The sequence below is a fragment of the Gymnodraco acuticeps genome, unplaced genomic scaffold (genome assembly GCF_902827175.1).
Source record: "Gymnodraco acuticeps unplaced genomic scaffold, fGymAcu1.1, whole genome shotgun sequence".
Lineage (NCBI taxonomy): Eukaryota > Metazoa > Chordata > Actinopteri > Perciformes > Bathydraconidae > Gymnodraco > Gymnodraco acuticeps.
Genome location: NW_022989803.1, coordinates 1,311,335 through 1,337,018, shown reverse-complemented (window position 1 = coordinate 1,337,018; position 25,684 = coordinate 1,311,335). Strand labels below are relative to the sequence as shown.

General features: G+C 41.1%; 1 protein-coding gene across 4 annotated transcripts; it reads right to left on the bottom strand.

Moving 5' to 3' along the window:
* Positions 1-255: 255 nt before the first annotated feature.
* On the bottom strand, positions 256-25,341 carry vit (vitrin). Of its 4 annotated transcripts, XM_034227131.1 has the most exons (23): positions 24,901-25,340; positions 19,906-19,996; positions 19,619-19,684; positions 18,860-19,016; positions 18,646-18,779; positions 18,491-18,568; positions 17,596-17,787; positions 16,901-16,945; positions 16,242-16,280; positions 16,111-16,161; positions 15,183-15,245; positions 14,552-14,614; positions 11,928-12,002; positions 11,120-11,185; positions 10,611-10,673; positions 8,657-8,719; positions 8,354-8,401; positions 7,597-7,668; positions 7,280-7,427; positions 7,092-7,195; positions 6,047-6,273; positions 5,098-5,611; positions 256-2,946 (listed from the first exon to the last, which is right to left on the bottom strand). In XM_034227131.1, the coding sequence occupies exons 2-23, from the start codon at positions 19,937-19,939 to the stop codon at positions 2,768-2,770; spliced, it is 2,481 nt and encodes an 826-aa protein (XP_034083022.1). In that variant the 5' UTR covers positions 19,940-19,996; positions 24,901-25,340; the 3' UTR covers positions 256-2,767. The 4 variants fall into 4 exon arrangements, with proteins under 4 accessions (XP_034083022.1, XP_034083035.1, XP_034083028.1 ...); XM_034227144.1 differs by lacking the exon at positions 14,552-14,614 and having other exon boundaries at positions 24,901-25,341; XM_034227137.1 differs by lacking the exon at positions 10,611-10,673.
* Positions 25,342-25,684: the final 343 nt, after the last annotated feature.

Sequence of the window (25,684 nt, the reverse complement as noted above, 5' to 3'; positions counted from 1 at the left end):
TTCAGTTATAACGGTTGACTTTTTCCCTAAGATTTCCAAGTGGAATTGGGGACAAATCTTCGCATTGACATGAGAGATAACGATAAGTGTTAATCACTTTGCTTGTGTGTTCTGATTTAGTTAAAAATACGAAAGAAGTGCGATTTTGATAATAACATCCAAGAAAAAACATGAAAAACAGTTTAACACACTTTACATTCTCTTAATTTTATTAATTTTATTAAAAATTGCACAAAAAAATATTGATCAATTATGAACATTATTAGAGAAAGGCTTTTAATATGCATATGTACAAACAGGACATAACGGGAAGAAAATCATAAATACTCTTTCAACAAAACGGAGAAATGCCTGCAAAGTTAGAAGCTACCACACTGTTAAAAAACAGAAGTGAGGAGACGAATGGGTCATTCCAGAGATCACCTATACAAAGATATACAATCTCCTCGTTCCTCACTTCTCACACAAGTCCTTGTTCCGTGTTGTTGATTTTTCTGCCTTTCACATTAGCCTCAATTCAACTGACACTCATACCAACAGCAATATCAGCACCATAGTCTTTGAGAGGAACTTTAACAATGTCCCCATTATCAAATCTCTCCTATTAGGAAGATTAAAATGCACAAATTCTAAGAAAGTTGATCCTCTTAACAGAGAATTGTTTAAAAAGCACCATATTATGAAGTTTATGAAGAATGTTAAGCCATAAGAGGAAGTGCTAGGCAAGCTTTAAATCTATATTTCTCTGTAAGCACCACGTCCTAGTAAGTTAACGTAATGTTTGTTTATCATTGTGGTGGTACCAGTTTCTAATAAGGCTCCTTCTTATAAAGGTGCTGTTGTACTGGAGGACTTTCAATTTTGGGTTACCAAAATACAGTATGTTCTCCTAGCATGCTACATGCTTTAAAATGCTTGTAGTTACAAACACTGGTTGCTAACAAATGAATGTTATGCTTGATGCTCCGCAGCTCTTTTCCAGAAGAGCAGTAGCCTACGGTGGCCAACAGGTGCAAACGCGCCAAACACTTGCATAAGGAGAAACACACTGCACTTTAAAAAAACGATGCAAATATAAAAACACAAATGTGCCAAAACACATGCAAAGGAAGAAACATCTTTTACAATATGACATGTGCGCAGCATTCAAAAAACATTCACTAAATTGACGAAACATGCGCAGGGTTTACTAAGAGTGCTGCATTAAAGGTCCCCTATTATACTGTTTTTCAACTATATATTATACGTCTCAGATATATACAAAACATGTCTCTAAAGTGTTTGTCTGAAATACCAAACAGATCATTGTAGCATCCCATAAAACCCTCTGTTTCAGCCCTGTTTCAAAAGTGCTGATTCTCTGTCTGTTACTTTAGATGAAAATAAGGAGCTACTCCCCACGCCTCTCTGCGAGATATTTGGTTAAAAAAAAAAACACAATGGTGCTCTAGGAAGAGATTCGGGTGATAAGGTGGGCGGGTGTTACCTTGGTTGGTGATTGGCTAATGGTTACAAGCCAAAAATCGTTATGACATCATAAAGTGGCCAAAATCTGATCAACTCATTTTCAGTTTTAATATCAATGGATCAGAACAAAAAGTGAGCAAATCTTTTTTCCTGAAACTTTCAGAATCTCTTTATACAGAGTATGTATAAAAGACATGAACAAGTGGATTTCGCATAATAGGTGACCTTTAACAAAATGTTGCAAATGCAAAACGATGCAAAACACAACGGAAACAGGGACACTAAAAAGTGAAGCATACAGCGTGTGACGCTTGTTGATGCTCGGGGATTATAAAGTTGGCCGACTGTCACTGTTGGCAAAGTTAGTCTGTTTCATAATTGTAAGTGTTTTGCCACTATTATTGAAATGACTAGGTTAGCTAAGTTAGCTAGCTAGCAACTGATCTGCAATAATATCGGAAGGAATCATGCAATTACATTGTTAAGATAAGACAATAAAAGATGCATTTTAGTACGTTTCCAGTAACAGTGCATCGTTTTTTGAAACTGCAGCGTGTTTCTTCTAATGGAAATGTTTTGGGCCGTTGGGACCTGTCGGCCACCGTATATCTGAGGTGTAACTATGCATTAGAGAGGTGTACACAAGAACTATACATAATCGTGCCAGAGGAGGATAAACACCAGTGGCTGTAAGGGGACATTTCACAACCCTAAATTGTTTCTGATTAGTGCCTTCTAATTGATCTATAAAGCATTCAATGATTTACTACCTCTGTCAGGGTTTGGTTGTTTGTGTGTTGCTCAGTTTATCTTAGCAACACAGTTAGTAGGATTACGGAAAAACGACTTGCCCTATATTTATGAAACTTGTTAGAATGGCCTTGTCGGCGATCTTCAAGTGCCATTCTTGGTAAACCCCTACAACTTATAAACCATTTATAAAGGATGACTCTTTAAGTTTGTGGATAAAATGAATAGGAATACTCTGGTCTCTTTACAACACCAACAGAGAACAAATGGTACCACAGTGTGCATGAGATGTCGCTGTTAATGTAAACCCTTTACCATTAGCACCATCTGTATATTTGGGACCGGATAGTATTTCACTTTGAGATTTATTTTGTCCACAATCCTCGCCTAAATTTCGAATCACCTCCCTGTTTAAATATGGGGGCGCTGCAGCCAATCCAGCACCGCCATCTGGGCACCAGAGTGAGTACATTTACTATCAGTGTTCCGTGAAGACGGCCCAGGATCAAGATGTCTGTCTGTACTCCTCCTCCCCTCCACCCGTGCATCCTCAGTTTCTAGGCTGGGAGTTGAACTCCTGGCAGATGTTGTTGATGATCTTGGGAACAAATTTGTAGAGGTTGTCGAACTCGTCCACGAAGAAGGAGTGCTCCTTGTCGGGGTCTGTGGCGATGTACTCCAGCTCATCGTGGGCTGCCCAGGCGATGCCGATGGAGTATGCAATCACACCTATAGATCACAGGGAGGGACAGCAGGTTACACACACAGGCCTCACATGTGTTTGTCACATCAAACACACACTGTTTGACACCTCACTGTGGACTGACACACACCAGAGGAAAGTACGTTTTGGATAATTATATTGTTTATACTGGGTTGAAGCCTATTTCCTCCAAAGTGTATCCCGCAAACTGTATCCCTGTTCACAGAGAGACAATAGTTCCTCATTGTATTTGAGAGAATATATCCAGGCAGATATCCACATGGCCATCAACCACCTGACAACACAAACTTGGCAAAACAAATGTAGACATAAAAATAGAAGCAGAAGTTTGAGGAAAATGTATTTGGGGTTAATGTCCCTTTAATTGGGAAAAAACTGATTTAATTATTCTTATAATTCTTTTGCATGGCCTCAGATCTACTTCATAGAGTAAACAAATCTCTTCACTCAGGTATTTTTCCACAGGCCCTGAAAACTGCAGTCATTAAACCGCTCTTAAAAAAGAATAATCTAGATGCCTCAGTAATGAACAATTACAGGCCCATATCAAACCTCCCATTTCGGTAAAATCATTGAAAAAGTTATTTTTCAACAGTTGAGTAATTTCTTGCATTTAAATAGTTGTTTCGATGTGTTCCAGTCAGGCTTTCGTCCAAACCACAGCACTGAGACTGCTCTTGTAAAGGTCTTCAATGACATCCACTTAAACAGAGACAGTGGCAGAACTTCAGTGTTAGTATTATTAGATCTCAGTGCTGCGTTTGACACTGTTGACCACAACATATTACTCGACCGACTAGAAAACTGGGTGGGACTTTCGGAAACAGTTCCAAATTGGTTTGAATCCTACTTAAAGGACAGAAAAAACGTTGTTTCTATAGGTAAATACACATCTGAGTTGACAAATATGACATGTGGGGTACCTCAAGGCTCCATCTTGGGGCCTCTTCTCTTTAACATCTACATGCTACCACTGGCTCAGATAATGAAAAACAACAAAATAAGTTACCATAGCTATGCAGATGACACACATTTACGTAACAATTTCACCAGGAGACTATGCTCCAATTCAAACACTGAGTAAGTCAATTGAACAAATCAATGACTGGATGTGTCAGAACTTTCTCCAATTAAACAAAGATAAAACTGAGGTAATGGTTTTTGGAGCCAAGGCAGAACGTATAAAAGTTAGCGCTGAGCTTCAGTCTGCAATGTTCAAAACAACAGATAAAGCCAGAAATCTAGGTGTAGTCATGGACTCTGACCTGAGTTTCAACAGTCACATTAAAACAGTTACTAAATCAGCCTACTATCACCTAAAGAATATATCTAGGATTAAAAGACTTATGTCACAGCAGGATTTGGAAAAACTTGTCCATGCTTTTATGTTCAGTAGACTCGACTACTGCAATGGTGTCTTTACAGGTCTCACTAAAAAATCTGCAGCTGATTCAGCACGCTGCTGCTCGAGTCCTCACTAACACTAAGAAAGTGGATCACATCACTCCTGTTCTGAAGTCTTTACACTGGCTTCCTGTGTGTCAAAGAATAGATTTCAAAATACTGCTGCTGGTTTATAAAGCCAAGCTGGTTTAGGCCCAAAATACATTTCTGACCTACTGCTAAATTATGAACCATCCAGATCTCTCAGGTCTTCAGGGACTGGTCAGCTTTCTGCCCCAGAGTCAGAACTAAACATGGTAAAGCAGTGTTCAGTTATTATGCTCCAAATATCTGGAACAAACTCCCAGAAAACTGCAGGTCCGCTGCAACTCTGACTACTTTTAAATCCAGACTAAAGACTTTTCTTTTTGCCGCTGCTTTTAATTGAACTATTCACATCTTAAACTGCACTGTAACTTTTATCCATGTATTTTTTCTTTTAATGTTTATTTTATTATCTTTTCTTTTTAATGACTGATTTTAAATGCCATTTTCTTAATGTCTTTCGTTTTTTGTAAAGCACTTTGAATTGCCTTGTGATGAAAAGTGCTATATAAATAAACTTGCCTTGCCTTGCCTTATCATGCTTTTACATTTTTGTTCAGTGCACTTAAAAAATGTTTCATAGATGGAAGGACCTAAACACTTCGTGACCTGACCTTATTTCCCTAAATCTCCTTCTTTTTCAGATTGTATTTTGGTTGACCTCTCACCTTGGCTATGGACAGCCAGTGAAGGCGCCCTGACGTCATCGTAGGAGCGCCCATCTGTAATGACAATCATGATCTTGCGTTTGTTGGGTTTGGATTTGCTGAAAAGCTGATCTGCGGCGAAGGTGATGGCAGCGCCGGTGCTGGTCCCGCCGCTCCAGTAGTCGACGCGTTTGATGGCGTTCAGTAGCTCGGCCTTGTTGTTGTACTGGCCGAAGCCAAACTCCAGCCTCTGCTCGTACGTGTACTGCACAGCCCCGACCCGCGTGTCGGTGTCAGAGATCTCAAACTCCCGTGTGATGTTGGCCACAAACTGAAGCACTGTGCGGAAGTTGCCGGTTCCCACGCTGCTGGAGCCGTCGATCACAAAGGCAATATCATTGGCATTGAGGCAAGTTTTACTGCACAGCAGGCGGTCGGTGTCACACACTCTCTTCACCAGGGGCTGCACGGCCTTCCTCAGAGCAAACCAGCTGGACACAGGCAGGGAGTAGAAGCCGTTTGTCCGACACACAGCCTGTTGGATGAAGGCCACACTTTGTTATTAAAGAGGACATATTATGGTCATTGTCAGGTTCATACTTGTATTATGGGTTTCTACTAGAACATGTTTACATTCCTAACTGTTTAAAAAAACATTATTTTTCTAATAGTGGCTGTCTGAATATACCTGTATTCATCCTCTGTCTGAAACGCTCTGTTTTAGCACCTGTCCCTTTAAGCTTGCGTCCCGAAAACAAAAATATCCCAGAACTTTACAAAGGTAGTTCTCAAGTTTGGGTATAGACAAGTTGAGCCAAATCTGATTGGCTTGTTTAAACCCTCGTTTTCGCACATTGTGGGTCGGTAGGCACTCTATAAAACCAACTTTACGTGTACAAGCACTGGAAAAGTGAGTTTTCAGGATATGTCCCCTATAAAGCACTGACATACCTGTATGAAAATACTTCACCTTGTCAACAAAGTTGGTCTCAACCAGGTTTTGTTTCTCATTATCATCCGCCCCCTCGATGGTGACAAAAAATATGTTGATGCCAGACTCCCGAGCGAGCCGAGACGCCTCCTCCACCTTGTCTGTGGGCCAGCCATCCACCAGCACCACAGCCACGTTAGGAGCCCCTCCACGGTTTCCGTTGGCATCACTGAAGAAGTGCTTGTTGATGTAGGAGAGGGCCTTTCCTGTCGGTGCACCAGGGGGCAGCATGGACACGTTATATCATGAAACTGTCTATAGAGTTTAAAATAAAGAAATGTATTTGGGAGAAGACAAGCTAAAGAGGTAACAAAAACTAAAAACATATAGATTACAGAGTATGAAAGTAAATAAAATTGACACATTTTGAAAAATAAATATAGACCTTTCAAAGTGCTTATTATATAGATTTAGTGGACTGAGATTTTTGGAAGATCTAGTTCTCTCCTAACCAATATGGGCAGAATCTGCTGCATGCCACATAAAGACTTTACAAAGTAGATTAGGTACAATTGCATAGCTTTAACGGTATACCGTCACAAAAATAGTGATATCCTATCATTTAGTCTTGGTGGTCTAAACGATGGCAAAACAGGAGAGGCACTGTTGGGGAGAAGCTTTTACAACCACTCACACTGTTGTATGATTAGAGAGCACTTTTGGGCAAACACAAACAACACTATTGTACGTCAATGCAACATTTAGCAAGTCATAAAGACACATGTGGTATTAGATGCATGCTGACGCACTGACCAGGCAGAAAAACAGCACGTTTCCTCTTAAAGCTGACCCCTATGGGCTGGTAAAACCAACTGCTGTCAGAGCGGGGGGGAAAACACGACTTACAGGAAGAAGGACTATAATTTACCCAGCAGTTTCTTGCAGCAGATTTAGATTTAATTCTATCCTTGCATGTGAAAGTGTACCTCGCTTGTTAACCATGCGATAATTGAGCCTCTTTTCACTTTCACACTTTAGTTTATAGGCATTTAATGTATCTGGCAGCCAGCAGCGGGTCGCTCACCTACATTGGAGAGGCCTCCCTTCTGCCCAATCTTTTCTATAGCAGACTTCACCTCTCTGGAGTTGGAGTAAGACTTCAGACTGATCTCTGTCACAGGGTCATCCCTTTAGACAAAGAAAAATCATTAGCATAATGTTTTCTTAACGAAAAAATGGCCGATAGCGTCACAACAGGAACAGTGAGGTTACCCGTATTGGATGAGGCCCATCATGGGTCCGGCCACACCCACGTTGATGGTCTGAGCCACCTCAGACAGGAAGTCCTTCTGGATCTTAAAGCGCCTCTTCCCAATACTCCAGCTTCCATCCATCAGGAAGACCAGGTCCACTTTACAACCTACGAAAAGAGGACACATCTCAGGGTTACAACAATAAACACAATATTGTGTTTGGTAATACTTTGGACGCTAAAGCAATGCTAGCAAAACAGTCAATGTGACAGACATTCGAGGCACCTTGTGACATTTTTGACCACTGGTGGCAGAATAATAATTTGAGGTACATACCTGGATCTCCTTGTGACACAGGCACAGGCTCAGGTGCTCTAGGTACAGGTTCCTGTTCCCTCACGTTAAAGCCTGCAAATCCAAGAAACACACATTTTAAAAGCAGTGATCTACTTTTTGATATTTTCTTTTGTAAAAAAAACCAGTTATTTTCAACTGTGGCTGCGAGGAAGTGCGGTCGTCTTTCAACCAGAAGGTTGTGGGTTCGATCCCAGCCCATGGAGTCAACATGTCGATGTATCCTTGGGCAAGATACTTAACCCTGAGTTGCTCCCGATGGCATGGCCAACAGTGTGTGAATGTGTGTGAATGTTAGAGTAACATACACTGCTCTGTATGAATGGGTGTGAATGGGTAAACGACATGTAGTATGTAAAGCACTTTGAGCGGCCTTAAAGACTGGATAACGCGCTGTATAAGTACAGTCCATTTACCATTTACCATAATACAAAGCTTTTGCAGAATTAGCATGAAGGTTTGTTTGTTGCATTTTCATTGAATGTGGCAAAATTGCAGCCATTCTCTTTTGAGAGAACCCAAACGTTATCCAGTATTTGCGGTGGCAAGAGTTATGCCAAACAGGAACTGGTTTTATCCGCAACCGTGCCATTGACTCCAAATCCAAAACCTTTCAATTACAGGCTGTGCAGAAACCTCTATTTCCTTGGATAGCCTCGGTTTGGTTTGTACTTACAGTCCAAACTGAGTATTTACTGGCAAGATTACTCTTTTGGGTGAAAAGTGCAAGCTATCTCACCTGATTCATAAGGATTAGCATCAGGCTTCCAGGCATCCACTGGCTCCACTGCACAGATGATATCATAGAAGCTCAGCATTAGCACTCTACCACAAAAACACTCACCATGATAGCTACAGAAAAAGGTTGATTTATTTCCCATGAAATGGAAAATATTGCATTTAAAAAAAAAGCTCTACTCATTATTAGAAGGCTATAGCAGCAGCAGTTAGGAATTAGTATTGCTTTATAGATATAACATGGGTTATACCATTTTTCCTGGATACAAACAGCTGTTTTGACGCCACATTAACCAATGCTCACCTCTAGTATGGGTTGTATCCAATGGCACTCTACGGTTGCCATCTGATTCTGGGGTGCGAGGCACTAAAAGTAAAGACATGTTATGTTAGTGCTGACAGACTGTGAAACAAACACATGTAAACACACCAAAGTGTTACAGCCTGCGCCTATCAGCTCCAGGTTTCATTTGGTTGGATTGTGTTGCCACTCAGTTTTCCAAAACCATGTCCCTTCTACTTATTTAGATTGGGACCTCTGCTGTATCAACAAACAGATGGAACCATGGCCTATAATCTGAAAGTGAGGGCTTTCTGCATGCTTTCTTGTGTCTTGTGAATGTGCCATATTGTAAGTGGTTTCACGTTTTGTAGTGTTAAGACTGTGTTGCCCCGGCCACACGAGGACGAAAACGGCTAAACGCATAGGATTAATGCAAACGCAATCGCAAAAAAGCTTACGTCCACACGCAATAGTCATCCGGATAGTGTCTGTCCACACGAGACAGCTCCGTTTAGCGCCAACCGCTGGAGAAGCTGCAGTACATATGCAGGAGCCTGTACGTGGCGCTGTAACTTCCTCCACAAAAGCAGCAAAGAAGGATGGTTGTCATGGTTGCCCTTCTGTTTATTCTCCGCGGTGGGGGCCGAGGGAACCGGGCAGAGTTTCTCGCCAGTCAACGTGTATTAATGTTTAAATCTTCCGACAAAATTATAAAAGTGCCGGTCAAAGGTTTTCTTTGTTATTTATTGAGCTTTAAAACAAATGAATAACGAATCTATATAATATAATAATAAAATACACGGAGCCTCTCTTTTTCCTCCCTCTCTTTGGACAGCGTCAGTGTCTGTCTCATGCAGCAGCTGATCCAGTAATGAGTGACCCGGCCGACAGTAAAAATAAACATATTTATAACTAGGTAGTTTGAGAGGTGTCTCCGTCCTGTCAGATTAGACTTCACTCGCGTTTATGTCCATATCGAGAGAAAGATAAATAATCTGAATTCAGTGTGCAGTTTACTTTGACGCAGGGGTGAGCAGCAGAGGTGGGGAGAGGCGGTGCTATTGCCTCATCATTATCAGAAAATGATCGTATAAGGCGTACACACGGAGCCGTTGGACCCCCCAGAGCGTTGCGTATGCCGTTCTCTCCACCTTGGGACCCGTTATCGTTTCCGCTGTCGTTTAGTGCCATATTCGGTCGTCCTCGTGTGGCCGAACGGTCTATATGACACTAAACAGTAACGAAAACGGTGTGACTAAAAACAAATCAAATGTGCTTACCTTTCTAAGAACTTAAAGGAATAGTTTTTGCATTACATAATTCACTTTCTTGCTCCTGTGACAGTTAGATGAGTAGAAAAGGCAATAACAGAAGACATTTTATATAAACACTAAATGGAACAACAAAGAAATATATCGAAGTAATGAGAAGCAAGTGAGAGAAAAACAATCTGGTGATCCATTTTCCAAGTCTGATGTAAATAATTTTCACCTGTGGTTATGACTTAAGAATGGGTAAAAAATATATAATCTGTGAAACAGGTGGGGGTGGGAGTGTTGCCAGGTTAGCACACAATTGTTCATACACGTATACGCACATTGCTCACTTTAGCCCCTTGTGGCCAAAATAAGTATTACAACAACAAAAAATGATCAAGATCATCTGGTTTTACCCCCTACTTATTTTGAGATGGAAGATAAATTATGGAAACTACAACGATTATTATGACAAAACCTTTTTTTCACCTGTTTTTAAGTCATAAACAGCAGAGAAAACCATTTAGATCTGACTGATAAAAATGGATCCCCAGAATTTGTGTTTTTATCACATGGCTTAGGCCTATGTGGAAGTACTGAGACAAATAAAATGGAACATGATGAAAGAGACTTAGAAAAACACCATCCAAACATATAACAATGTAAAAACCTGAACCCAAAGAATTGTTAGTTCCAAATTAGAATAGAAAAACACTTACGGTACGGTCCAAAGTTATAAAACCAGCGTTCATATTCTGAGATATCAGGCCTGTGATCTCGAGCTAGAGGAGGATGTTGTGAAACCCGTTAGTATTCCCACAAAAAACTTCAGAGGGAAAAGCACACATTTCCATGGTTGAGATTGGTCATATTTCCCCCAACCAATCCCATACCATTGAAAACATCGGCTTTGTGCAGAATTATCACTCACAGCGTCTCATTCTCACATGCACTAAGAATAAACCTGCCCTATGATCTTATTTTCCACACTTCACAGGAATCTCTCATATGGCAGGCAGATGGCAAACACAATGTCCTGAGAGAGACATTGCATGTACTTACAGCTGGAGCCAATTCAACACATACATGGTCAGCAGATACCTCCCTCTATCAGTCACACTAGCATGCCATGTTTGCACATGCAACATAAACGGTTACAAGGTGTAGTGGCCTGCCACTATGAAGGGGGGCAGTACACATCAAACCGTCATGTTAGACTTGGTCTTACCTGTAATCTCAGGTGTATCCGTCTCACTCCATGTGTATCCTGAGTCTGGAGCTGCATAACTAACATCTGAATGTACAGCAGAGAAGGTGCTGGTATCAGCAACTACAATGGTAACACTAATGATACACCAATTAGCCTCTGCTGCATTGTATTTAGTGCGTTTTAGCTAATGTTAGCATGGTAAACTGGTATGGTGAACATGGTTAACATTTTACCTACATGTTAGCAATGTCCTTGTAAAAGATGGATGTATTACAATGAGAACATCTTCTCTTTTTCTTAATACATTCATGTTGTGAACATGTTAGCATTTAGAAAGAGTTGCTAGCATGTACAAAGGACAATATGTTGGTAGCGTTGGTCGTTCTGGTTGCCCTCTGTAGTCTGAGTAGTATAACCCTATAACATTTTAGTAGGCTTTGGGTTGCATACATTGAAACAGTCCATGTGGAGAGCAAAAGAGGCTAAACACATTGGCCAAAATGATTAGTACCCATTGGCTATTGTCTGAATACAATGGACTTTAAAGTAGCTCGATTCCAGTTTATTTGTATTGATCACCATAGAGTAAGTAGGCTGTGAGACAATACAAATTCTTCCAAAATTGTTCTTGACTTTATTGGGAGCTTTATCAATCAATTTCCAAAGGCCACATAGTTAGCACCAGATTAATACATTAAAACCTAAATTAATCTTAAAGATTGCAGCCATACCATTACTCAGTTTTAAAAAATTAAAACGTTTACATTTGTATAAGAATAAACAAATGACATGTTCAAAGAAGGATGATCTACTTTGTATTTGGTACCTGCTGGTCGTCGAGCTGCAGGGAACCAATCAGGACGAGGAAAGGAGGGAGGTGCCCAATCCCTTCTGGGAGAAACTGTGCAGAGGAAGATTAGAAAACTGTAGGACAAGCAGCACGGATACTTGTGACCTCCACTAAACCTAGAACGTTATTAGTGGGGTAAGCACAAGATGTTCAGCCTTGAGTCAGGCACTAATCATACATTAGTCCCTTAGACAGACAGTGGCTGAGCGGCTAAAGGAAGTGAAGACATACTCTTCCTGAAAGACACAGGAAGCGTCATGTATTTCTAATTTTTCAGTTTTGTACCTGCTGCTTTTGGCATGACAATTGGTCGACAGACACAATTGTTACATGGCAAAAGCATCAGGGAGTATACTTGGCCTGACTCTTGCATGGCCTGAGATTAATCAAATATGATTGAACACTAGAAGCCCTAACAGCTGAGCAAAACAAAAACACTGCATGCATCTATCTAAACTGGCCGAGCCATGACACACACTTCAGTAAACCCCTCCCTGCGGTGGATGGGTAACTTACACAAACACACGGCCTTGGTTCTGAGGTTCCCATCCAATAGCAGCTAGAAAGAGCCCAGCGAAGCGTGGGAGTATTATTCTAAAGTTGGTGTCAAACTAGGGACAGTGTAGATAGAGGGGACGCAGAGATTAGCCTAATCTGTGGCTGGTCAAAGGCTGAGCGCTCTACAGCAGACAGTGGTGTTGTTTTTTCTAATGAAGCAGGTGCTTTAAAAGGATTGAGTTTAAATCTCTTCTGATCATGGCCACTTCAGTGGTCACTGCGGTCAGAAGTTCAGAGGAGGATCGGGCAGGGCCGCCCCTGGCCAATTTGTGGCCCCACGCAAAGTTATATGATGAGGCCCTCTGTGTCGCGAGTGTCGAAAAAACTAGGATTACTATTGTGAGGCTGTAGGCCTCAAACAACCAGCGAGGTTGCACTTTACAACCATGTCTGTCCAAAACGTTTTATCTTGTTAGACATTAGTGTGAAATGGTCCTAGTGTATGTGAAATTTAAACAAAAATGTGTTTTGTGAGGTTGCTGTGATCTTAACTTCTCACCTTTGTCTTTTGTATTGTTTTTGCCAAAATGTAAAGGCCGCAATTATTGTAATGTGACGTAGGGACAACCCAAAAACATAATTCCCCCACCATGGCCATCGCTGTGTGGAGGCATAACAATGACAATGAGGTAACAGCCGTAATACTTAACATTATAAGTAATAATAAAATGTGTCATCATTTGTAATCATTTTGTTATAAAGCATTTTCTTTTCTTTTTTAATGCTTTTTACTATAATTATACAGTGCATTTTTATAAAATGTTATAAACACGGGGTCATAGAAAGTGTTGCATTTTAACACCAACAACCAGAGTCTTGAGATGTGTGACAGAGGTTTTTTCATGAATTATTTTGGCTGTCAAGTGGGCATATCTCATTACAAGTGTGAGTCTTAACTGCGTCGTAATGTATCCTGAATGCTAAGCAATAAATGCAAACATCTGTTTAGGGCAGCCGGTTGGCAAATCGACTCAGGAGTACACCGTTCAACTCGTAAACTCCAAAGCCGGCAAACATCCACCCTGCTGGAGTGTCCTTGAGAAAGAGTCTGAATCCTGCTCCAGGGGCGCTGTGTAGCTGATCCTTACCTCTGACTTCTGACCTCGATCTTAAAGAATTTCCCTAAGGTGTTAAATAAAGTATCACTAGTTATCCACAAGCTACCTATCTGAATAGCTGCTCTGTGCACCGGTCAGACACTCTCTCTCAGCATAAACAGACAATGATGCCCAGCTTAAAACAGCTCACACTGCATTTTAGGAATCATATCATACAATCAAGCACAATTTAAACGGATATGGCTCCATCTAATTTTAGGGATCTATGGTTTTGCATTCCACAGAAGCCAAAACAGAAGAGCATTCTTCAGGGAGCCAAACCCAGGCTGGTTTGACCGTCTAGAGCTTTCTATTCCTGACAGGCTGGAGAGAGGATCCAGATCCTGCAGCGCTGTGGATGGGTTCATGTGTCTCTCTGGGAGAAGCACCGGGCCACTGGATGCTGCTGCTTTCATCTCTCTCTTCCTCTCTGCAGGCTTTAAAAAGCTAAGGGAAAAGACCATTCCAGATGGGATCTGTCATAAGATGTTATTACTGTACGGACAGATCACCATTCTCATTGTTGTTTTATTGAAGCGTTTGCTCAGGACAGTGGAGATTCGACACAGGATGAAATCAGGACAGTGATAAAACAACCTCAAACTTTTCTGAGTTGTGTGACATACCATCTGACTTGTGTCTCTTTGTGGTCATTTTTAGTAACTTCCTGTTTTGTGCATGTCTCTTTCTCTTTCAGTGATACTTTGCAAGGCGGCCCACAGGACCTGCCCTTGGTAGTACCACTCATAAATCCGTCCAAGGGCCGCCCATTGAGCCACAGCATCGCAGAGGGAAAACATTAGTGCTGCTTTATGCAATATTTTGTCTGAGGTTTTGTTGTTCTAGGTGTTTCCCTGTTTGATCCAACCTCTTGATTCTCTATATCAGTGAGTGTGTCTGATGGTGCATTGCACGAACTCCCGCTCAGCGTCTGGAGAGACTTACCGGGGTTTGACTGGCTCATGGTTGGAGTCCGCTCGGGTGGAGCCGGCTGAACCCTGTTAAAAGCTGTTTGTAGCAATGAAAAACAGGCAGATAGAATAAAGGAGGGAGAGGGGGGGGCAGAAGAAAGCTTCAGTTCGGGTGGCTCCATCCACAAATGCAGCACAGCTGTTTCTCTTCAAGTGAAAGCATTTTCTCGCAGCATGATATCAAAAACGAAAGGATATATGCTGGGTGCATTTACAGGCCTTCATTTGCCTCTTTTCATCTTGGAAAATGAAAACACGTATAAGAGGATGTACCCGATGACAGAGAACAGCAGTTATCGGGGAAGGAATGTTAGCTGGGATGCCTGATGGAGTGGATTAGTGTTGACCCTGGGGTGAAGATCACAGGGGCTTTTGGGTGTGGATATGAGGGTCAGACTTACAGCGGCCCACGTCTCCTGGATTCTTGTTCGCAAAAAGACATCTGTCCCCTGTGCTGCCCTTGGCCCACATTCCCTGTCAGTCCTACCATGTCTTGTTTATTTGAATGTGTGTGTGTGTGTGTGTGTGTGTGTGTGTGTGTGTGTGTGTGTGTGTGTGTGTGTGTGTGTGTGTGTGTGTGTGTGTGTGTTAATGAAGAGGCAGACCTGGGCCAACTGGAGAGGAGGGTTGTCTCCTGATAGCTGAACCTGCGTCTGGTCTGCGCAGACCTGGGGCCGAGAGGGTGAGACAACTGTGTTACGAGACAACATGAAAACACATTCTTACTTTTCTATGCGCATTGCTATTGAACATGGTAACGGTTAAACATCTCGACTTTGAAAGACAACAGAACAGGGTAATGCTTTACATAAGGTTCCTTGTAATAAGGTAATTATGCCTTGTAACATTGTTATGCATTACAAAGCATTACAAACACATGTATTGACTATAGCGAACATCGTGCTTCATAGCAAAACTATTGTATTTATATGTAATATTTATATTCACATTTATCTACCTTACCACATCTAGTGTTTTAGTTGGGCAGTTGCAAAAAGCACACTTGAATAAGTGCATGGTTAACTGCTAATAAATGCATAATTAAAAAATAAACAAGTAAAAGTGTAATAATCACATAAGGTAATACATATGTTTGTATTGCTATTATTAACTATTATAGGAAACTTGTATTTCATTGTATTAATGTTCTTAAGCAGTCTTTAAGTGCTTATCAATGATTTATAATTGAACAATAAACAGTTATAATACGTTTTTAATGCTTTTTAACATTATCAAAAGATAATAATGTTACTTAGCATCTTATAAAGACTCTTGAGAGCTGTTATTACATGAACCTTAATATAATTAGAATGGAAGTTGGGCTTCTTCTGAACATCTGGTCCAGCCCAGGGTTAAAAGACTAGTACAAGTATTTAAAAGCATCTGTTAACATACAGAACAGAGATGCCATGCAGGGTTTACAGATATCAGCACAAAGAAAAGATAGAGCAAAGAGCCACTGGAGGAGTGGAGTGAAGACAATCCTTGGTAGAATGAAAAAAGACACATCATGATGATTAAAGTTGTGTTTACCTGCACTGGTACGTTGTGGGAATCTATTGGGATAGGCAGCTCCTCTGAATACTTTGGAGAAATGCCACGGTTTAGTTAAAGTATTATAGGTGGTGTAAAGGACTTTCCAAGAGAAGTGAGTATCAACATACCTTGGCTGGGAATCTTTCCTTGAGCATTCTGTGACTGTCCTATCCCAGTGATGAGCATGGGCGAATTTAGACAACACAATTGTAATGTAAATACAACACAGTTTAGGATTAAGCATAACTTTATCACCCGGGCCTGTTTACACTTTTATGGCTTGAAAGTAAACTGAACCGATTTCCAATTTTAAATACACAAGTTGGGCCTTAGATAATGACAAACTTGTTTTGAAAGCAAGACCACTGATACCCTTAGTACACAATAGGGATGGGACGATATTGGATAAATTGCGGATCAAAATAAAAAAAGGTTGCACTCAGTTGATCGTGGTAATTTTCCATTATCGGGATGATAATTAATATCCTCATTATTAGCTTATATAAGACATTTAGTTTTCCCCTGAAAAAGATGATCACTAAAAAAGGTGATTTAGCTAAAGTGTAAGTGCACTTTTAAGATTTTCTACAATTTTTAGATGATTATCGTGAATCACAACTATGTTGGCTTGGATATTTGAAATGTGCATATCGTCCCACACCAATACACACTATTCCCCGATGACTGCATGCTTCATGAGATAACACATGTTTCGGCATACATCCCAGTGTAAATAAACAACCCTTACAACACCTCATGCCACCCTTCTGTGCTTTGCTCCACTTACTTGAACCTGCGGTTGCCACAGAGGCAAGGTATGGGTGACTGCTGCCTGGATAGAACAAAGACAAATGGGGTCCCAATAATGGAGAGCAGAGAGATAATGTTACAGAAAATGAAGGAGAAAGAGACGATCGGGAGGTTGTCTGGCACACCGCCCATCTAATTTACACACATACCTTAAGATATTGCAGTATTGTCTGCTCTCTTTAGCCGCATTTCTATCCAAAACAGGGCGGATGACTCGCAGTGATTACTCTCTGATAATGTTTTAATATAATAAGAGCGATGAAGGCTCCAATGATCAAGTGTACAGTGAAGTCAGTCAAGCAACAGAGCTGCAGCGTGCTACATTTACAGACCAGCTGCAATTTGTCATGATTGCAGTTGTGACTTGTAATTACCGGCTGCAATCATTTGTCTTCATCATTCACTTTCACACAAATGAAAGCTTGTTCTTGCAAACAAGCATTTCTAGCTACAAGCAGCTAATGTTAGGGAGACGTCAGCTAGGCGGGGCGCTACTGCAGTGGATCGTCTGTGCGGACCGGTATTATTGGATTATTAACAGCATCCTGCATCCAAGTAAATACACAATCCTGCACATAGCATACATAGATCCATTGATTTAGGTGAATGAATTCACTTTTTGTACATGCAATAAAAAGCGTTAAAACAATGATGTAAGTGCAGTTAAATCACCTGCATCCCTGACTTTATGGACAGCAGCCCGAGGCTTGGAAGTAGTGGGTGGTGGTGGAGGCACAGTTGTGGTGGTGGTGGGAGGCAGAGTGGTGGTGGTGGTGGGTTCAGGTGTTGTAGTTGTGGTGGGTTCAGGTGTTGTTGTTGTAGGAAGCACTGTGGTGACCGCAGGCGATTTGGCCTCCTTTTGACCTGAAAGGAGACTATAGATTATGAAGGCGGTCATGTACAAGACGGATGGATAGGGAGGAGGTCAGTCACAACTTTGTCGTAAAGCATTCTTGACATGTTTCAATGGACTCCAACTCGTCATTCAACAAGAGCAAAGTTCAACATGTCAGACTCGAAAGCAGGGATGTCTGCGTCATAAACGTTGCTCTCCGGAACGCACTTATTTGAAATCTAAGACATAATCGTGTTCAAAACTGGGCAAAAACTGTTTGAAAAGTGAACTATTTTAAATGTCATTTGACACTTCATAGCGGTTATATGTCATCTAAATCTAATCTAGAAACCCTCAAACATTTTATCTATATTTCTCTTAGTTTTAACAAACATGTCTAGACATATTACGTGAAGCTAAATCATTGCATGACAGATAGGTTTCCAAATTGCATTTCTGCCTATGCATTGTGCCCTTTTTGACTACACACAGACTGTTCACATGCATGCAACCAAAGCCTGCTCATATTTTATTGGTCAGTACAACTCATACTTCAAACTCTGCCGATACAGAAATCTTGTCAAGTTACCTTAAGAGATTAACTTTGTCCTATTAAAAATGTCATTGTAAAACACCAGCGAACAACGAATCCACTCAACAACAAGCTAAATGTTTTGCACCTATTCTTGTAAGAGAATCTTGTTGCATGTGTAAAAATAACCCTTCTCTCACTTGTTTTCACGTAGGTCGGTCTTGAGGGCACGTAGTCCAGAGTAGATGGGTAGATCACTCCTTTCTTGGGTTTCCCCACTGAAACACAATCAAATCAGCTGTGGGTTTGAGTGAAAAAGAAATGTGTTTGACATTGTTTGCTTCGCCAATAATACCTGAGACCACGAACGACTCCCTCCACTTAGGTAGAGACAGAGAGCGAACCCCATTGGAGTTGCTGCCTTTGTAGAGGTTCTGCCCGGCCATCTTCCTCACTATCACCTTCCCTCCTGTGTTAGTGATGACGCCACTGTAGACACACAACTAGCTATCAGATAGTTAAACATAAAGGTATCTTTATTGCTTCACTATTATAAATCTGCTTCTAACCTGTGGATGGCTGCATTGCAGATGCTGGAGATGGAGGCGAACACGCCGGTCCCATAGACTTGCTGCTTTGTCTCCTTACAGTGAGCAGGACATTTGGCTATGAACTCTGGGAGATTGATCTTTCCCGCTCTGACATCGCACTCTATGTCTGGAACAACTGTGGAGGAAGAAGAAGAAGATGGTTGAGGACAAACTATAAGATGGGTCATAATTGTTGAGGTAACATATATACGATTGTTTTGACCAAAATGTAATTAGATCTAAAATAATTGGTCAATTCATTGATTATTGAATTGCCGGAAACATATCTGACACTGTGTTGGTAATCAAATAATTCTTCAAGCTAAAATATGAACCATATGAAGGTCTATTGGGCCATTGTAGGAAACAAATAGTGAGGAAAGTAATATTCAGGATAATAAATTTAGTTGATTTGTAAGTTTAGGAAAAGTGTAGAGCGGTTAATCAACAAGAAAAATAGAATATTCTCTGAGATTTTTAAGTCAGACATTTGGAGATTTAAATTTGTAACACTTTGTTCATAATTTATTTGAATTATGGGATATGTCTATAATACATTGAAGTTGTTATTTGAAGAATTAGTTGGGAGAAAAACAAGCACATTTGAAAACATCACTTGATATATTAGAGAGAATTGTAATGATATACTACTTTTTAAGCGAATATAAAGAGACAGCAGTGGAGACAATAACACTGGGAATGACGGAGATTACAGGAATACTTGTTGATCATGTCTACCTTGCTTTGGCTTCTTGTTCTTTGATCCTTTAGGCTTGGCCCAGCAAGCACAGGACAGCAGGAGCGCTGCGGGTGAGGCAGAGGGAGTTTCACATAATAGCAGACAAAGTATCATAATTATCTGTGTGTTTACTGTACACACAAGACCTCTCAGAGGGTGGTGCTGTTTGATGATGTGAATGTGCGGAAAGATAAGGGAGTTTTTTGGGAAATATTAAACATTATAATGGAGGATGATACATTCAAAACCAGCTGTACTCCTGCAGAGAGAGAGCCAGGTTTCTCACCCAGGCAGATGGCAGTGAGGGATGCTCTGATCATGATGGGTGGTGTGCCGGTTCAGCAGGTCTACCAGATGTCCTCTTCTAACCTCCCAACCTTGGAGAGAGAGGAGAAGCAGCAGAATTTCACTGTTCACCCCTCAAACTCATTTCCTGCTTTCTCACTAAAAGTAACTTTGCTCAACATGTCTGAATGTGAAAGCGTTGTAGTGTCAGCTGGAAACTAGACAGAGTCAACTTGTGCCACTGTGGTATACTTTCCAGAGATGTGTTGATATATAGCAGACAGACTTCAGACTGTAACTACACACAGAGCTGAATGAGTCATCCAGCATCCGTAAAGAATTTTGAAAACATTTATTGTAACTCAAATAAATCAAATATGGATTATATTTCAGCAAAACCTCTTGTTCTAATTATCTGGGTTACAAAAGGCTGAAAGCATTTGCCAGTCAGAAGCTTCACAGCGAACATCTGGGCTGAGACAAAGCAGAAAGCAAGATCTCTATCTATGGAGTCAGACTCAATTAGAGAGCACACACAGACACAATTTAATGTATAAGGAATGGAGAGCTGTGTTCAATCAGATGGCTTCTTTGTTTGGCTCTAACAACCACATGAAGCTGGGTCCCAGTCTGAACTACAGTATGTTTAGAGCAGACACAGAAAAGGTCTGTCATTCCAAATCAAAAGGTATGATGAAATTAGAAGGCAAAAACAGGAGTTGGAATGTTGTAGTAATAATAGTGACACAACAGATAGTCTGAACAAAGACAGAGGGTCAGAGAAAGCCTTACACTGGCTGGCAGATTAACTATCATTAGAACGCCAGTTCATGCTCCGCACCACAGTGATGGGATGGAGCTCCCCTTGGGGAAGTGATGACTGACGCTCGGTGGTACAAGAGGAATGCTGAACTTCCCATGAGGGCAGCGTCCCGTCTGTGACTGCCGCCACACACCGGCAGGTTAAATCTGATCAAGTGGTGAACATGTAATCATACAGCGACCTCTGAAGCAGGGTCAGGTGTGATGCAGTTCAAACTGTTAGCAAAACAAAGTATTACTGCGTAAAATGCAGTGTTAAGATTCACATGTCACTCTAGCAAAGTTATGCCTAGATAAGTACGATTTTTATTTTTTTTAAGGCAAAAAGTCATTGGCTTTATTGATTTTTTGTATCCATGATGATTGTATCTACTCGAGTTCAGAGTTGTACATAGTATTCCCGTAATTCATCAAATAATATCAGTCAATCACTCATTAGAGCACAAAGTAGGCTTTGACAGAAACATTTTATAATTGTTCAATATTCAATTCTGCAAAACACTGTCTGAATGCTAAAAATAAAGCTAAAGCAAGCAACCAATTAGCCTAGCTAGCAAGACTGGGAACTGCTTCTCTTATTCTAACAAAAAAAACGTTATATCTAATTTTAATAGTTCTGAGATGTATAATAGTACATTTAAAGTGCTGAGCTGTCACTTGGCCTGGCCTGAGTCATGACCTACGTCTATGTTCTCCGGAAACACTAAGTCCCACAGCAACAAACATTACCGCATGGCTAACCACCATATCGGATCTTGCTAGCAAATGTTTTGACATATGGCATAGGTAATTCCACACCTCTGCTTTAAATTGGCATTCTGATATTTTGACTCTAATCCTAACTAATCTTAGTCCTCATACCCAAATGTAACTAACACAAATAACTAAACCAAGAAGTAGTAGCCAATCAGAGGCAGAGTTTGGTTCATGCTTTTGCCATAAAAAGCATTAGGCAGGTCAAGTGACATCATTCTGCATGTTAATTAGCCATGTGCCAACAAATGTAGACCGGTTTTATTTTAACATAGGCCAAGGATAAAGAGATAAAGATGAGAGGGACGAGTTTACCTTTGACTTACTGCAAACTACAGGACCTTAGGAATTCACAATTTCTAGCCAAGAAATTCTGCGATGTAACCCTCATACTACAACATGTTGAGTTTACACTTTGTATACTAATTAAAACACGTTTCTTTTAAATGTATTAACCTTTATGATTTATAACCTTTAGACGCAGCCAGGTTAGCTGTTGGCTGCTTTTACTATTGTAACTGTAGCTGTAACTCAGCTTAATATTAATCTCTTTATCTTACTCTCTGCAAGAAAGTGAATAAGTGCATTTCCATAAATACTCAAAAATACATTCAAAACTCGAGCGTGAATCACCAACTGTCGCCCAAACGCATTTAGTGCTGGATTTTCATTTCATTGGTTTGAAGTCAACATGAGTGAGCAGTGTAATGAGGTAACATAACATAATCATGTTAAGTTAAAATGAATCCAGCTGCGGTTGGCAGTGATAGGAATTTCCCTAATGCAGCTCTACATTTTTATCTGACATTCATGAGCACTGACATGATTTTTCCATAGTGTTGTGCTTTGACAGGCAGATGGAACCTTGCTGCACAGTCAGGACTACAATTTGTCCTTGCGGGGAAAGATAGCTGAGGCCGGGAACAAGCTGGGACAGATATGCTTCATCTACAGTTAAGGAGACAGACCTGCAGCATGTTAGAGGTGAGTCAGCGCGCTTCACTGGAAAATGAAAAATACAAAACTGGTCTGTCATACACCTGCGCCGAAACCTAGACCGTCAACACCTCTTCCCCAATGTAGAGCTGCTCCTAAAGAAGACTTCTGTTCAGTGACTTGTTCCTTTGAAAAGTCCTTTGATGACATCATTGTAGGACAAAATGAAAAAATTACAATGATTTGAGACCTCTTAATGTGTGTTCTCAGTGTGAGCCTCTAAATGCCTCCTTCTCCAAACAGTGAAACGTGGGGCAAATTATATCCACACACACACACACACACACACACACACACACACACACACACACACACACACACACACACACACACACACACACACACACACACACACACACACACACACACACACACCCACGCACACACGCACACACACACGCACGCACGCACACACACACACACACACACACACACACACACACACACACACACACACACACACACACACACACACACACACACACACACACACACACACTCACACACACACACACACACACACACACACACACACACACACACACACACACACACACACACACACACACACACACGCACTAACACAAGTTCAACTAAAGGATATAAACAACTAATAAAGGACGAGATCTGGGATAACTTATCACATGCTCAGAAAGCTTTGGAGACTGCATGTGAGGGCTTTCAGACCACCGCTTACCACCCCCATAAATCACTAACAGGGTGGGTTACATATTGTGTCGGGTTGTATAGCTTCCATACACCTGTCCTGAACTTCAGATAAGGCGTTGGTTGAGCACAGCTTCTGCTGGCCTTTCACCAAACAGATCTACTGCAGATCTCCTTTGTGCTAGGCGGGGACACAAATCAAACAAACTATGAGAAGCCATCCAAAAAGTAAGCAAAGTAATTTTCCAAGCCACTGCAAGAGATGAAAGCTTCTGTCTAGGGGCCTCAGTCCCTTTCAAACCCAGGAGCTCAGACGGGTCACATATTTTGAGGAATTAAAGCGCAATTCACTGCAAAATAACATTCTACAATGTGGATTACATGCAGATTACAAGGCCAAGCCGTTGCAGTGAAAATTGCATTTTCAGCTCCTGCGGGCAAATAATGATGCAGGATGAAAATCACACCTGGCAGCTGTATAACAGGTATACAATGGCTTTAATGCAAACAGGATGTACGGTAGCCATTAAAAACGCCAGCTCACAATGGGTTCTCAAAGCTTGGGCAGACCACACACATGTCTTAAAAGTGTTTTTGATAACCCCTGATAATGCACCTTTATAGTGAACTTTAGGGCCACACAGCTCCATGCCAAACACATGGACTGTATTTAAATCTGTTCCTGTTTTAGCAGCACTCCCAGCATGTGTTGGCCAGTCTGAAGGCAACAAGGGGACTGGGGCTTATTTGAGTATCATGACCCGCCAACAACTTGGTTTCACAGTGTTTCTGAGTGATGGCATGAGACAGTATTTACACACACCTAGTGCCAGGGAGTGTTAAATCCCAGCATTCACAGGTGGCAAAAGTGTACTGTAAGCATATTAGGTGTGCCAAGTGTTGTAGCAACAAGCCAACTAACCATATGAGAGATCAAACACAGGGGAAAGCCAACATGTCTCTACAAAGTCATCTCTGTGGACTTTTGTGCTGCTGCTGGGACAGTATTTGTTTATTAAGCACAGAACAGGCTGAATTACTTTAATTCTTGGCACAGGCTTGAGTGCAAGCCACAGCCTGTCTGCTGCTGGATATGTTTTATAAAGACCACCTGTGCTTAATCAGACATGTCAGAAGGAATACAAAGAGAAATGTCAAACATAATGTGCAAGAAATAAAAATAAAATCTGAAGAGCGCACTCTTGGGGTTTGTCGATTATAATACTTGCAAAATGAGTCATTTCAAAATAAAGGCTTGATCCAGCCGGATAGAAATGTAAATACATAATAGCTGGATCATTTTACACATATTTTATAGTATAAGCTACAGTATGAATGACGATTAAATGGCTGAATTAATTCAGCTAAAAACCCCACTTGAGTAAAGAGGAAGGGGTGTTTACTAAAAAAAAGTTAAGACAAATAAACAGAGAGTAACAAGCACTGACTTTAAGCACGCTTGGGCAGCCTGTCAAACCCCACAAGCCCGGCTGAACAGTCATAAATTGTTTTTCAAAAAAAGTATGAACTAAATACGCAAGTAATCCGTGTGGTGTTGTTTAACATTCCTTACAGACTTGATTATCAAAACATAAGATTTAATTAGACGCAATGCATATCAATTACGCGCGATTCCATTTTGAAATGGATAATTAATTCACGCCACGCAGCAAACACAAACTCCCCTGTTCATATGGAAAATAATTGTATCTTTCTGTTAAAAGTCCTCATCTCCATAAAGCAATAAACGTTAACTTACCTGGGAAGATAAAATAATCCTGAAGGCGTAAAGTAATTCCCTGCGCACTTTTCCTTTTACGCGTTCATTGAAAAAGCAAATTAGGACCAGCAGGCGTGTGAGCGAGCGCTGAACTGTTCCACCTGGACTTTTACTCCTGCATGATCGGAGAGCTCATTAAAAGTGGAGGACGGGACGGGGCCAGAGCTTCCCCTCTTTGCCCGTCCCACTTCAGGCACCCAGCTCTTCGCCCAGGCAGAAGTAGATCAGTGTCCCGGGGCCATCAGGAGAGGATGCAGAGACTTGGCACTCCGCGGCACAGCGGTGCCAGCATCCTTTTGTTCGGTTGACATGGTGTTTAAACAGGAGAATCTACGGCTAAATACAAAGTTTTAGCATGCCCAAGGAAATCATTTGCTTAATTCGGCTGTAAGCTGCATAGTGACTCTTATGCAAGGGGGGAAGAATGAGCTTTTGATTTACTGTTCTGCAAAAATCTTCTGACTGAGAAACAAATAAAGTAAAAGCAGGGGGTAAACTCTGATCAGAGTCATCACCCCTCCTCCAGCAAGCAGCTAATTAACACCTGTTTGAGAAACAGACTCTTTAAATCACTTTACTCTGGGGTTTGGGCTTTTTTCTGCTGCTGTGGTCTATGCAGGGAAGCCTGTTGCTTTATGCAGATTTGCACTAAGGCTGCAGCAGTTATGCATTATATGGTTATGCAGAAGCTGATTGGCATTTTGATTTAAAGGTCTTAAGAGCTGTTGTAAAAGAGCTCATTGTGCGTGTGATTATGGTATTC